Genomic DNA, 13,487 nt, shown 5'->3' with positions numbered 1-13,487 from the left:
ACTAGGACTTGGCAAGAGCTGTTGTCTCAATTACCAATGTTGACCAGACTGGCCAGGAAACAATCCCGGCCCCTCTAATGAAGACATGAAGTTGTGCCTCCTCCCATGAGTTTCTGCTACGGGTTTCTTCTGTAAGAAGCACTGTGACCTTAGGAGGTTCTGCTGAGCAGCCCAAAGTTTGTGAAAACTAACACTCCTATCTACCAGTTCATTATCTTGCAACTCATTTTCTGCTCCTGGGATTTCAGCCTCTGAACTCTTTTCCCTAGAGAACAGCTCCACTGCCCCATGTGGAATGTGACCTTCACTGACTGTTGGAAGCACAGACTGTTCATTTTCAGGACTTAAAATCTCATTATGGCTCACAAGCCCAGAATCCCCACATTAGTATGAGTACATAATCATGGGCTGCACTACAATAAGTTTGAAGAAGGTGCATATTCTTCTATATGCTCCAAACAATGGTAGAAGCACCTCTTAAGATTCCACCATCCAGTCCAACCCCCTGCCATGCAGGAGAATCAAAATCAAAGTATCCACAACAGATGACCATCCAGCCTGTTTAAAAGCCTCCAAAGAAGCTCCCACCACACTCCGAAGTGGAGAGTTCCACTGTGGAACAGCTCTTATGCTTTTGCAATTTTGATAAATATTTGTTTCAAAAAGATCATTTTTAAAAACAAAAATCTGCTATTTAATAAATCTGTTTAATTGATGGAAATATTTTTTCAGTGGTTTATATAACTAAGTTGACTGACTATGACACACACAGAATCGGGCATGATGCTCACCAGACTCCCTTTTCATGGCCTTCAATTGTTGTTTGGCATGGACAGTGGCTGCAGTTCTTTTTCTCGCACTCTGTTCATTCCAGTACTCCCGCCAGCGCCGTAGCTGGAAGTGGATGAAATGCCACATCATCCAGGCCTGCGAGAAGCACACCAGAAGCAACACACACATCCTGGGAGAAGACAAGAGAGGCAGGCTGGGAATGAACTATGGCCCACCCAATAACTTCTAAGGAGCTATCAAAGGGAAGCACCTTGAGCCTCCAAACCAATGAAATAATCCATATGGATGAATCTACTTCTGAGTCATCTTTCCAGTAACCCAAATCTTTTTCTGCCCAACAAACTAAAATATTGGTAGATAAAGACCTTTATTTTGATTTACAGCAAGCTATCCATAAAACCTTCAAAACAAGGCTTCTTCACACAAAAATAATTCATTTATTACTGTTGCTATTGTGAAGGCCAACTCTTTTTTAAAAACAAAGAATCTCATATTAAAGATATATCAATCCTGTGCATTACCACATAAAAGTAATAGGTCACAGTATTTAGTAGTGTTTTAAATGCCCACCCAATTTTGATGGTAATAATAGGATCAGGAAGGTTATCTGTGTAATGTACCTGATTATTTATCAGAAACATCATGCATTCCTAAGGTAAAGAAACTGAACTAAATGAGAGGCTGGAGATCCCTCCATCATCTTCTGGAAGAAATGTATACCATCTCTTCTTCAGGTAGCCTTAATCACTGGTAACCGCTATGTCAGAACAATCACAGAACAAGATTTGCTAATAGAACACTGATTTGAAATACTAACCAAAAAGGCTCTTTAATATGTAGCTGTGTTTAAAACAAGGATGGGAAATATGGAGACAGAACATCTAACCCTGCAGCCAGCTCCCAATCTAAATCACTGGAAAGGAGGACATATATTTGCACCAGCACTACTGTAAGTGCCAAATGGATGAATTCGAATCCCTAATCCCCTACGTGCTAAAACCATCCTTTCTTTGGCTGTTGGAATAAAAGTCTTACCTCAAAAGCAAAGTGTTGAAATTTCCTTTCTCAGGGTCAAACGCTTGGTTTTCTTCCCGAGCCAATCCAAAACCAATGACCAACACAGAAAGGGTAAGAGTGAAAAGCCGAGTGATGACAAACACCACTGCCCATGCATGGAACCTTATGAACAGAAACAGAAATTCATTTCACTACTAGCAACTGCAAGTGAAAATATACCATTCTTGTGTGGTCCTACAATCACCAACACGTACAGTCCAAATGTATTCAGAAGGTAACTATCGGCTTCTGCATCACAATATCATGCAGCTCAAGGTAATTAGCCTTGGCTGCTGATTATGGAGATCTACCAATAATAAGCACGGATATAGAATAGTTAGTTAGTTGCTTATTATAGTGAGCTCACTGAACCACCAGCTCTAGAAAGTAGAAGGAATATTTGGCTGGTGTTCTGCATGGATTGAGGTGTTGTTTACTTCCATCTGCTTTCCTGCCAATATATATGCCTTTCTTTGATATTAAGCACAGCCAAGTGAGCTTGTTTCTTATTTTTTTTAAATAGAAAAGTCTTAGGAAACTGCAAAAACATACTCTGATGAAAAAGCATTTGGGGAAAGGAAGGCTAATGATATTTAGGCCATAAAGAAAGCAGAGAATCCCATAATTCCAAGATTTGCATCAGATTTAACAGGTACATAAAATATACAATTCTTGTTGTGAGAAGCCTCTAGCTCAGTGGTATTCAACCTGGGGTCCCCAGATGTTTTGGGCCTACCACTCCCAGAAATTTATTTATTATTTATTTATTGTTCTTATACCCCGCTACCATCTCCCGCAGGACTCGGTGCGGCTTACAAGAGGCCAAGCCCAACAACATCATAAAAACAACATCAACGATAAATAACTCAAAAAAGCAAAACAATACAATAATGACACAACACATTTTAAAACATAAGGCAGGGCCAAATGTGGAAATTTTGAAAGATAAAAGCTGGGAAGTTTAAAGGGGATAGGAGGTATGTTTTGAGAAAGGTGGACGTGCAGACAGTTCTAAATCTCTCATAAAGTGCATTGAGGACATATTGCTAGGATTCCTTATTCTGGGAAGGCACACTGGAACATCCACGTTTTCAAGCTCCTTCTAAAGACTGCCAATGTTGGGGCTTGCCTGATGTCTTTGGGGAGGGAGTTCCAGAGTCGCGGGGCTACCACTGAGAAGGCCCTGTCCCTCGTCCCCACCAATCACGAGTTTACCAGCTGTTAGGATTTCTGGGAGTTGAAGGCCAAAAACATCTGGGGACCCCAGGTTGAGAACCACTGCTATTTAACAATTATATTAGCAGCTATCATTATGTGATTTTAAATCCAAAACGCAGCAGTTACTGGATTGAGGAATCTGCCCAAGGAATCAGTGAAAACTTTGCTAGTTGCCTTCAGAAGCTGTGCCCAACCATGAAAAGGAAAAGTGTATCTTCAGCTCAAGCACACTCCAAAGCACTTACAGCTTTTCATTGTTTTCATCTGTGAAATAGAAAAGGCGAGCCATGTGGAAGAGGAATTCAGCCACGTACTGCAGCAGTAGCAAGATTAGTCCCAGGCGTGTGAGGCTGGAAAAATGGAAGACAAATGCTTAGTCTGATAAAGCGACCAATATTTAATGAACTTTCTCTCCAGCCACATCACTCTGGACAGCCCCATTCCCAATGTTTGTCCCTATTGTCAAGATGTGTCTTGATCAACACAGTTTAACACACACTTTACAACTCTACAGTAACAAAAACACAAACAGTAAAATATTCAAAAATATGCATTTGTAATGTTTGCTAATTCTGTAGTGTGTGCTAGTTTCTCCAAAGTCACATCACATGAGCCTCCACAAGCCCTGCAAAAACACATAATGAAGCTACAGTTCTATAACGGTGTGCAGGAGCTTCTCGAGATGATGGGGCTACCTTGTTCCTGAAGAACATTTGGTATGCCCCCATGTTGGCTGCATAGCCTGATAGCGTAGCCAGGAACGAGGATGATGAAAAGACATTGTCATCCTGATTGTCCAGCTTCCCTGCTCTTTAATTATGGTGTTAAATGGACTTATAACCCAGTCAAGGCAGATGTCATCTTTCCCCCCCTTTCCTCCTCTTCTTTGATGATTCTTGTGGGTGAGAAGAGTAATGTTCGCATGAAGAAGAAAAATCCTGAGTGATGACAAGAGAGTCCAGGATCTGTGGTTTCCTTGTTAACAAGCAAGCCATCCAAGTTTCCAAAGGAAGAAAGTGCAAAAGTTTGGAAGGTTTCTTGTTCATATCCAACAAGATTAGAAGGTAATGGAACACAGAAAAGAGATGTTGGAAGTTCTAACAGGCTTATACAGGGTCTTACCCAAGGCCTGGACCCAAGGCATATAAGTTTCTGAATTGTGCCCAGAAACAGAAGTGTTTTCAGTGGGGCTTTACTACAAGGGGGTTATGTGCTTCCCTTAGCCAGCCCCAATCAACAATCTGGTAGCAATTCTTTATGCCAAGTGAAGTTTCTGAACATATTCTGGAAGATGTTTTGAATCTCCTTGTGAAGATAAAAAGCGGGGTATAAATAAACATAATAAAAGCAATTAATAATAATTTCAAATGCATATAAAGCACATTATAGTATTCTGAACAGGATGTAAACAAAGAGCTATTTTTCACAGCCAGATCAGACTTCTGCAAGAAACAGCCTTTTAAAGGGTAACTCACCTAGCAAAATTGAATTCAAAGAAATGTGAAGAAAAGGGGGGAAACGAAAATACTTTTTATAAATTTGCATATATGCCTTTTTGGAAAAATGTGAGCTCAGAAGCACTTACTTTAAGAGGTATGCTCCAGCTATATGCACCAAATAAAGGCTGATATATTGCAGCTGACGAGGAATCTCCTCCTGGAAAACAAGAAAAAAGACCCAATGATCATTCTAAGCCACAATAAATGGGTGCAGAGCCCTGGCTGCTCCCAATTAGATTTTGAGGCTAGATTCAGGACTTTTACAGCTCTCCCACCAAAACAATAGGTGCACCATTACATGAAAAGGTTGTAATTCTAGAAGGAGTCATTTCAATGTAGTACTGAGAATCTGAAGTTGCAAGAGCTAGGTAAACAAAGGCAACTAGATACATTTCATATCACATTAGAATCTGGATGAGAAGTTTGAAAGACATTTTCACAATCAGGCACATCTAATCACCTTTCAACAAAAAATTCCCCCAGGCACTGCCAAGCCATCAAATGCTAATTAAGGTGGTCAGTTGAAACATTCACACCTAGCTCCAGCAGACAATAGTCCTTTGTCTTACTCTGGTCATTCCACAGATATATAAACCCATTTTCCTACTTCCAACAGACCTCACTACCTCTGAGGATGCTTGCCATAGCTGCAGGCGAAACGTAAGGAGAAAATGCCTCCAGAACATGGCCATGTAACCCAGAAAAACCTACAACCCATTTTCAAAATACTTTCTGCAAAGGAGACAATTAATTTGTGGATTTTCTTGTCTCAAGTTCGACATTTATTTGAGACATAATTTCATTTGAAATACTGTTGATTTTTGTCAAATTTCTTTCCAAAGGCAATGAAGATTTCCATATATACAAATGAACTGGCTGATGACAGAGAAACACACTTCTTCTGTCTGTTTGCCTGGTTTCCAGACTGACTGAAGAGGAAGGGGAGCCACTCTCTCAGCTCAGTCAACATTTGTTATAGAACTCATTTCACTGCTTCCATTAGCCTACTAATAGCAGTTCCCTAGATAATTTTGGCCCCATCTATGATCTAAAACCCAGTCTTTGTACATTATCACTCTTCCCTCACCAGAGATATAGTGCTATTTTTCATTACCTTCCATTCCCTAGCCTTGGCATCTCACTCCAGCACTTTATCCATCAGCCCTGTCCTTGCAAATGATTTGCAACAGCCCGCTGCCTGAGCTCAAAAACTGTTTACCACTTAGACCAGTGGTGGTTTGTTTGAAAATTGTTTTATATTGTGTCATGTTTGGTTTGTTTTATATTGTTTCAGAAGTTTTTTTTAAAAAAAAAAACCATTGTGTTATATTTTAACCATGTTGATGGGGCTAGTCCCCATGTAAGCCACCCTAAGTCCCTTCGGGGAGATGGAGGCAGGGTACAAAAATGAAGTTGTTGTTGTTGGTATTATTATTATTATTATTATTATTATTATTATATTATTACAATCCGAATACCGTATTTTTCAGAAGGAAGACAGGGGTGCTTTCTGCAGCCAGCATTAAAAAGGAATTTTAGGCTTGGAACCTTGTGGGCTTCTTTACAATATTAATTTAAAATATTTATATCCTAACATACAGCTTTCTGAGTTACTCAAATAAAATGGGACAATAACAAACAAAAAACCTAAATAAGCTAAAGCAATGTGGTAGACAAAATATTCACTGCAGTTGGCCCTCCATAGTTGCAATTTCTGCATCCATGGCACAAAAATACTTTGGGGGGGGGGGGTCCAAAAACCAAACTTGCCATTACACTGATGTGTAGACATGTCCTGCAGAAGCCTCCCACCATCTCAAAGATCATTAGGAACTCTCTGGCACTTGTTTAAGTTGCTTGCCATTTCATATTAGAGACACCACATGACTTGGGACTTGAGCATCCATGGATTTTGGCATCCACAGGAGGTTCTGGAATCAAACCCCACTGGATATCAAGAGCCCACTGTATTATATATTTCTGTCAATTTAATTATAATGTACCTTCATCAGAAAAATCTACAAATAATACACAGCATTCCAGTCCTTCTCCTCAAACTCAGCTATATAACCCCTCAGTTCTGTAGACTAGTGGTTGCCAACACAGACCCAATTCCAAGATCCTCTAATGATGCCAGCCACAGAAACAGGCAAAACCTCAGGAGAAAATACTGCTAGAACACAGTCATACAGCCCAGAAACTACACAACACCACAGACCCAATTGAGTTAGTTCTTCATTCATTCTCAATGGGAGTCCTGCCTCTTTAAACTATGTGATTAGAGAAATGCCATGATCAAAACAAGCCCTCAAACAACTCAACCTTCAAATAATTCATTCTAATTATCAGCCTTGATCCTCAAAACACAATCTCATCCTCTTTTGCCTCTTCAAAACTGAGCTACAGAAACTCAGGCAGAAGCTCTTATCACTCTGAGATATCATTTTAGATCAGTGGTCCTCAACCGTTGGGTCCCCAGATGTTTTGGCCTTCAACTCCCAGAAATCTTAACAGCTGGTAAACTGGCTGGGATTTCTGGGAGTTGTAGGCCAAAACACGAGGGGACCCACAGGTTGTGAACCACTGCTTTAGATAAAGTGGTCTGTACATGAATTTAGTTAAATCATAAATATGTAACTCTAACTATGTAACAGGCTGGCACTCACCTTCCGCACCTTCTGGAAATATAGTTCAGGTAGTGCATGAAGCCAATAGGATAGCTGGCAAAGATAGAAAAACTTCACCTGGAACCTATTATTTAAGAATAACAAAGAGAAGCATGATTTATTTTACTCATTTACATCAATCAACACAACATCTCAGTTAAACATTTTAAATATTTTCTTACTTAAATGCAAGATGACTTGTCTCATGTTTCACAGCAACAAGCTAAATGAAATTATACAGCAGATAAAGACAAATACATTTCAATATAAATGAAAGCTTTCAGAAGAATTAAAGTAGTGCGCTCCTCAGTATTCTCAAGGAAAAAGACATAGTTCCTTAAGTATAAATGAGGGGTGATTTGGAGTGATCCTTTAGAGGAATCAACGTCTAGGTAAAGGGAACATGCCTACGTACTTCTCTCTTGTTTCAAGATTAAATCCTTGGATTTTCCTATGTGGTTATTCATGTTTTGAATATCAAGTGCTTTTTCATAGTTTCTTATATTGCTCCTAGAATCAAGTAGCTTCATGGACTCATGAACTTTTGGGATCTTTGCTAGACCTTTCATGTACCTTTGATCCTTAGGATTGTTATGTTCGTCAAAACTCCAGTTTAAAGATATCTCCTGTATCTTGGTCTTTTGGATTATTGCTTTCAAGTTTTCTAAGTGCCTGTTTTTACATGGACTATATTTTATATTACTTCTAATACTTTTATTCTTTTTGCTGAAGCCACATTTATTCTTTAATAAACTGCTTTGCTTATACATTGAACTCTGGAGTGTGAGATTGGTTCAGAAGTGCCTTTCCAGCCCTGGGGTGTGGCAATGAAAGGCACCATAGGCTACTTCAACCAGAGAAGTCAGCCATAGCACAGCACCTGATGAACCAACCTGGGACACAGCATATTATTTCAGAACACAGAAATGCTGGACCACTCGAACAACCACCATGTCAGTCTACACAGGGAAGCCATTAAAATCCACAAGCATGTAGACAATTTCAACAGAAAGGAGGAAACCATGAAAATTCCAACAGACCTCACAACCTCTGAGGATGTCTGCCATAGATGTGGACAAAATGTCAGGACAGAATGCTTCTGGAACATAGCCATACAGCCCAGAAAACTCACAGCAACCCAATTAAAGAGAGTCCCAAATTATTGTTTTAAACACTAGCATGCAGCTATTCATAATAAAATAAATTCTGTTCCGCCTTGAAAGGATTTTGTTTGCAATAAAGTACAGTTCACTGGAAGGGGCTTTGACATCATTTTTTGGGGTGTGAAGAAAATATAGAAGCATTTGATGAAGTATTATTGTAATCATTATCTTCTCACTAATATAGACAAACTAAACCAGGAGGAAGGAGTAGTGCTTCATAATATAAAGATTACTCTATGGCTACTTACGGGAGATGAACATGTGGGTAGCTCTCCCACAGACTCTTAGGATTTGATAAGTATCCTTCCTGAATCGAGAGGGAGGAGAGAGGGAAAGATATGTAAATTAAGTCAGCAGCCATGTTTTGGTTTAGTAACAGCCTTCCCAAGTTCTTCTGGGTCGTAATGAGGCAAACCAATGATAGGCAGGATCTCCAGACAGAACATCCCTAACAGGTAGATGTCGTGCCTCTTTCAGAAGGCATCAATAAAAGGAGACACCTACATCTCTCTAGGCATTGGTTCTGTTGCTGAACTGCTCTATAAAAAATCCTTCTAGGATTAATTTGAAATCCACCTTCCTGGAACTTAAAAACCATTGAATCAAGTTCTGCCCTCTGAAGGAGCAATGATTCAGAGGATCTTATGATCCTCTGAATACACCCCTACTTGTTTATACCCTTAAAATAAGGTATACAGAATTGAAAAGAGTACTCCAAATGAGGTGTGACCAGCACAGAATAGAGGGCAAATATGCTTCCTTAAAATCATAGAGCCGGAAGAGATCACAAGGGTCATTCAGTCCTATCTCATGCCATGCAGGAAAACACAATCAAAACACTCTTTATCAGATATTCATCCAGTCTCCATTTAAAAACCTCCAAAGGAGACTCCATGGCAATGTATTCCACTGTCAAACAGCTCTTACTGTGAGGAAAGTCTTCATAATTTTCAGATGGAATCTCTGTTGCTGTAGTTTGAATCCACTGACCCCAAATTTCTTAAGCATCAGAAAATAATCCTGCTCCATTTTCAAAATGTCATCTTTTAATATATTTAAACCAGGGATCCTCAGACTTTTTAAACAGAGGGCCAGGTCACAGTTCCTCAAACTGTTGGAGAGCCGGATTATAATTTGAAAAAAACATGAATGCACTTCACATATCTTATTTGTTGTGCAAAAACACTTGAAAACAATACAATAATTAAAATGAAAAAGAATTTTAACAAATATAAACTTATTAGTATTTCAGTGAGAAGTATGGACCTGCTTTTGGTGGATGAGATAAGATTGTTGTTGTTGTTGTTGTTGTTGTTGTGTGCTTTCAAGACATTTCAGACTTAGGTTGACCCTGAGCAACGGCCGGGTAAATGACCTTGGAGGGCCGTATCGGGCCCCCGGGCCTTAGTTTGGTACCCCTGCCTTGAATAGATTAGGAATGTGTATATTGAAATCCATAAGCTCTGCGTAATATTAAAGGAGACAAGGATGATAGTCATAGCGACTCATAGCAGACTTTGTTCTACTTTACTAACTTATTAATAGACTACCTTGAATTTTTAGATTCCTTAGGTCAGGGGTCTTCAAACTTTCTAAACAGAGGGCCAGGTCACAGTTCCTCAAAATATTGGAGGGCCGGATTATAATTTGGAAAAAAAAAAAACATGAATGAATTCCTATGCACACTGCACATATCTTATTTGTAGTGCAAAAAAACAACAATTCTAAAACAACACAATTAAAATGAAGAACAATTTTAACAAATATAAACTTATTAGTATTTCAATGGGAAGTGTGGGCCTGCATTTGGCTGATGAGATAGGATTGTTGTTGTTGTTATGTGCTTATAAGTCATTTCAGACTTAGGTTGACCCTGAGCGAGGGCCAGGTAAATGACCTTGGAGGGCAGTATTGGACCCTCGGCCCTTAGTTTGCGGACCCCTGATTTAAATGTTGTCATCATGTGTCCTCTCAACTCTCTCTTCCCCAGGCTAAAGATATGCAGATCTCTAAACCACTCCTAACAGAATTAACAATAATCCCAATATTTTATGTAGTACTGCTAAGCCGAGAGTTCCCCATTATATACCTGTGGATTTGGATTTTCTTGTTTAAATGGAAAATTTCACACTGTCTTCATTAAATTTTATTTTATTAATTTCAACCCGGCTTTTTAGTTTAGCAAGAACTTATTGCATTCTATTATTTCCTATGTGTTAGCCACCCTCTCAATTTTGTATCATCTGCAACTTTGATAAGAATTCCATCCACCTCATCATCTAAACAATTGAGAAAAAGAGTGAAGAGTGACAGCCCCAGGTCATTCTGAGAAGACAGGTGGAGTCCATTTCAATTTACCATAAACTCTTTTTCTTAAAATTAACTGTTTTGGAATAAAAGGAAGGAACTGTCAAACCAGCTCTGAGTATTCCCTGCTTAAGAAAAGGCCAGGCTGCTAACCTGTAACAGTAGTTCTTTGAGTGGTCATCTGTGTGGGCCTCCCATCTTTGCAGATCCATCCACAGAATGTTTCAGAGCTGAGTAGCTTCTGGCAGAAACCCCACCCATTTTAGGCGCCAGCTACTACCTCTCATTTGCACCTTTTGCTATGAGTAGACTAGACCTGCAGAAAGAAAGGAGAGGAGGAAGGGTTGTGTGAGGGCACTGATGACCACTAGAAGAACTATAGTTATAGGTAAGCAACATGCCCTCTTTCTTCAGGTTCTCTGTGCCTCATACATTTGGGTTTACCATTAAAGGTAGGGCAGATCAAACAAGAATAGACAACAGCACTTCCCTTTCTAAGCAAGACATCAGCTGAGCTTGAAATCTATTCAACAGAGCCAGATGAAAGTAGACAGATGAGTCCAAGTAGCTGCTCTGCCAACCTCTAACAGAGAGTCTTTCCTTAGATGTGTGTTAGGAATAGAGGCTGCTCAGCTGAATGGGATCTGAGGACTAATGGTTGAAGTTTATTGGCTAGTTGGTATGTCTAATTGATCATTTTGACAACCCATGTTGACAGTGTCTAGGCAGAAACAAGGAAGCTGGCTTTCCCTTCTCCGTAGCATATGAATAATCTGGGGAACTATAAATAGGCCAAGCAATACATCCAAGAAATGCAAAGTCTTTTTCAGGTAGGATGAAGGGCCCTGGTGGAAGGCCCTGAAATGTCTTGGTGAAAGTACAGTGAAGACATCACCTTAGGAAAAAAAAATACTAGGTCAAAGTGCAGCTTCACACTGTCCCTGTGAAACACTATAAAGGACTGGTTTATCCACAAGCCGCAGAGTTCCCCAAGCCACTTAATGAAGATGGAAGTCACTAGGAAGACTAGCTTGAGTGTAAGAATTTTATAATACACTGTAGCCATTGGTTTGAAGGGTTTCCAGATACGATTGTGAGAAGAAGAGTGAAGTCAACTATGGCAGAACAGGATCACTGACAAGTGGGTAGAGGTGAGATAAACCTGCGTAGAAACCTCTTGACAGTCACATTTTAAAGTCTGCCAACATGCTACTATGGCTGCCAAGTAAGTCCTCAGAGAAGAGACAAGAGAACCATCTCTTGAGGTATAGCAAGAACATCATTGCTGCCTTCATATTTATGTGACTGGCAATAGACTGACCTTGGACCTATGATTCTTAACTGATGGAACTTTTTAAAACTGAATGTTTATAACTGTTTTTATTTGCTGTTTTAATTGTAATTGTCTATTTTAATGTAATTGTTTGGCATTTAACAGCTGCCTGTTCTAAAGCCGCCCTGAGTCCCCCTCTGGGGGTGAGAAGGACAGGGCACAAATGCGCAAATTAAATAAATAAATAAATAAATATTAGTAGTGTCAAGAATCCTGAAGCCCAGGCCAAGTAGCAAAAGCATAGTCATTTGGGACTATAAAACTAATAAATGGAGGGTTTACATGAGGCCAGTAGTAAATGTACAGTTCTAGTACCCGTGAAGCCACCAACTGACCAGGAAAAAAGGTTTGAGATCCAGCTGCTTCACTTCCCTGCCTTGAGTGAGTAAAATGGAGTAAAAATTCGGGAGACAGAGTTACTCATGATAGGACACTTCCAAAAGTATCACAAGACCTTTGCCACCAATTAATAAAGACACAGAAATGTCCTCCTGAATCTTGATCACCATTCTCATGCTCAGGGGAAATAGTGGAAACAGGAATATTAGAGACCTCAGCTAATGTACAATAAAACAGGGACCATGCTAGGACAGGGACCATGATTGTCTGAAAGTACCTGCACCACGACTCCCAAGATGAAGCCTTCAAACACCCTGAAGGCTTTTGTGACTGCGATCTTCTCCAAGGTAGCAGATCTCCTTCCCATACCATTTTCCCTGCACTGTGAGGATGTACAGTAATGCCCTAAGTCAACCAGGAATCATCCAACATCATGAGGATTGTAGGCTGAGGGGATCAAAGGGCATGCATTTGGCTCAGATGACAGGCAGGAGCCATCAGCACAGTGTGTCAACCAGTAGAATTTATCTTTTACTGAGGTAATAATCAGTCAATATCCTAATATGGGAAAGTCCTTAGCCCCTCGATTTGGAAGTGAAAGGTGAACACTGTCATTACATTTGTGAAAACCTGGGAGTGGTAGCCAAACGGAAGGGAAGGAACTTGTACTGGTACAGCTTGTAACCAATCATGAAATCCAGTTAGTTCCAGTGCTGAGAGAAGATGTAAATATGGAAGTAGACTTCTTGTAGCTCCAGAGAGACAAACCAGTCTTCGTGTTTCAGGAAGGGAAGAATGATGGATAGCATGACCATTCACAGACTTTTGGCCCAAATGTAATGGTTTACAGACCTCCGCAAACCACATCTCTTTGGTATGGTGAAATACCGGGAGAAAGAAAAACTAGATACGAGTATATGGTGAGGAAACTGTTGGATAGCATCCTTTAGGAACAGTGGCATGATCTCTTGCCTGGTGATCTGTAAATGGCAGGTGTAGTGGAAGATGCTTGATGAAGACAGTAAGCACAGTCAACTGCATAGTTCAGGAGCAATTTGGGAGCAATGACAGATGACGAGGGGAGTTGTAGTTTACCCATATCCCTATATATTTT

The 13,487-nt window shown here is 39.9% G+C and overlaps 1 protein-coding gene across 1 annotated transcript in view; it reads right to left on the bottom strand.

The window, feature by feature from the left end:
- TRAM2 (translocation associated membrane protein 2) overlaps positions 1–13,487 on the bottom strand; it is a 41,631-nt gene that overhangs the window by 6,187 nt on the left and 21,957 nt on the right. Inside the window, exons 5-10 of the mRNA XM_060784776.2 lie at positions 8,643–8,701; positions 7,232–7,316; positions 4,652–4,722; positions 3,312–3,416; positions 1,828–1,971; positions 792–961 (exon numbers count right to left, since the gene is read on the bottom strand). Coding sequence (XP_060640759.2) covers positions 792–961; positions 1,828–1,971; positions 3,312–3,416; positions 4,652–4,722; positions 7,232–7,316; positions 8,643–8,701 — 634 coding nt within the window. The remainder of the gene's footprint in view (positions 1–791; positions 962–1,827; positions 1,972–3,311; positions 3,417–4,651; positions 4,723–7,231; positions 7,317–8,642; positions 8,702–13,487) is intronic.

This window comes from Anolis sagrei, chromosome 1 (assembly GCF_037176765.1).
Source record: "Anolis sagrei isolate rAnoSag1 chromosome 1, rAnoSag1.mat, whole genome shotgun sequence".
NCBI lineage: Eukaryota > Metazoa > Chordata > Lepidosauria > Squamata > Dactyloidae > Anolis > Anolis sagrei.
The sequence above is the reverse complement of the archived record's forward strand: the minus strand, read 5'-3'. Positions and strand labels throughout refer to the sequence as shown.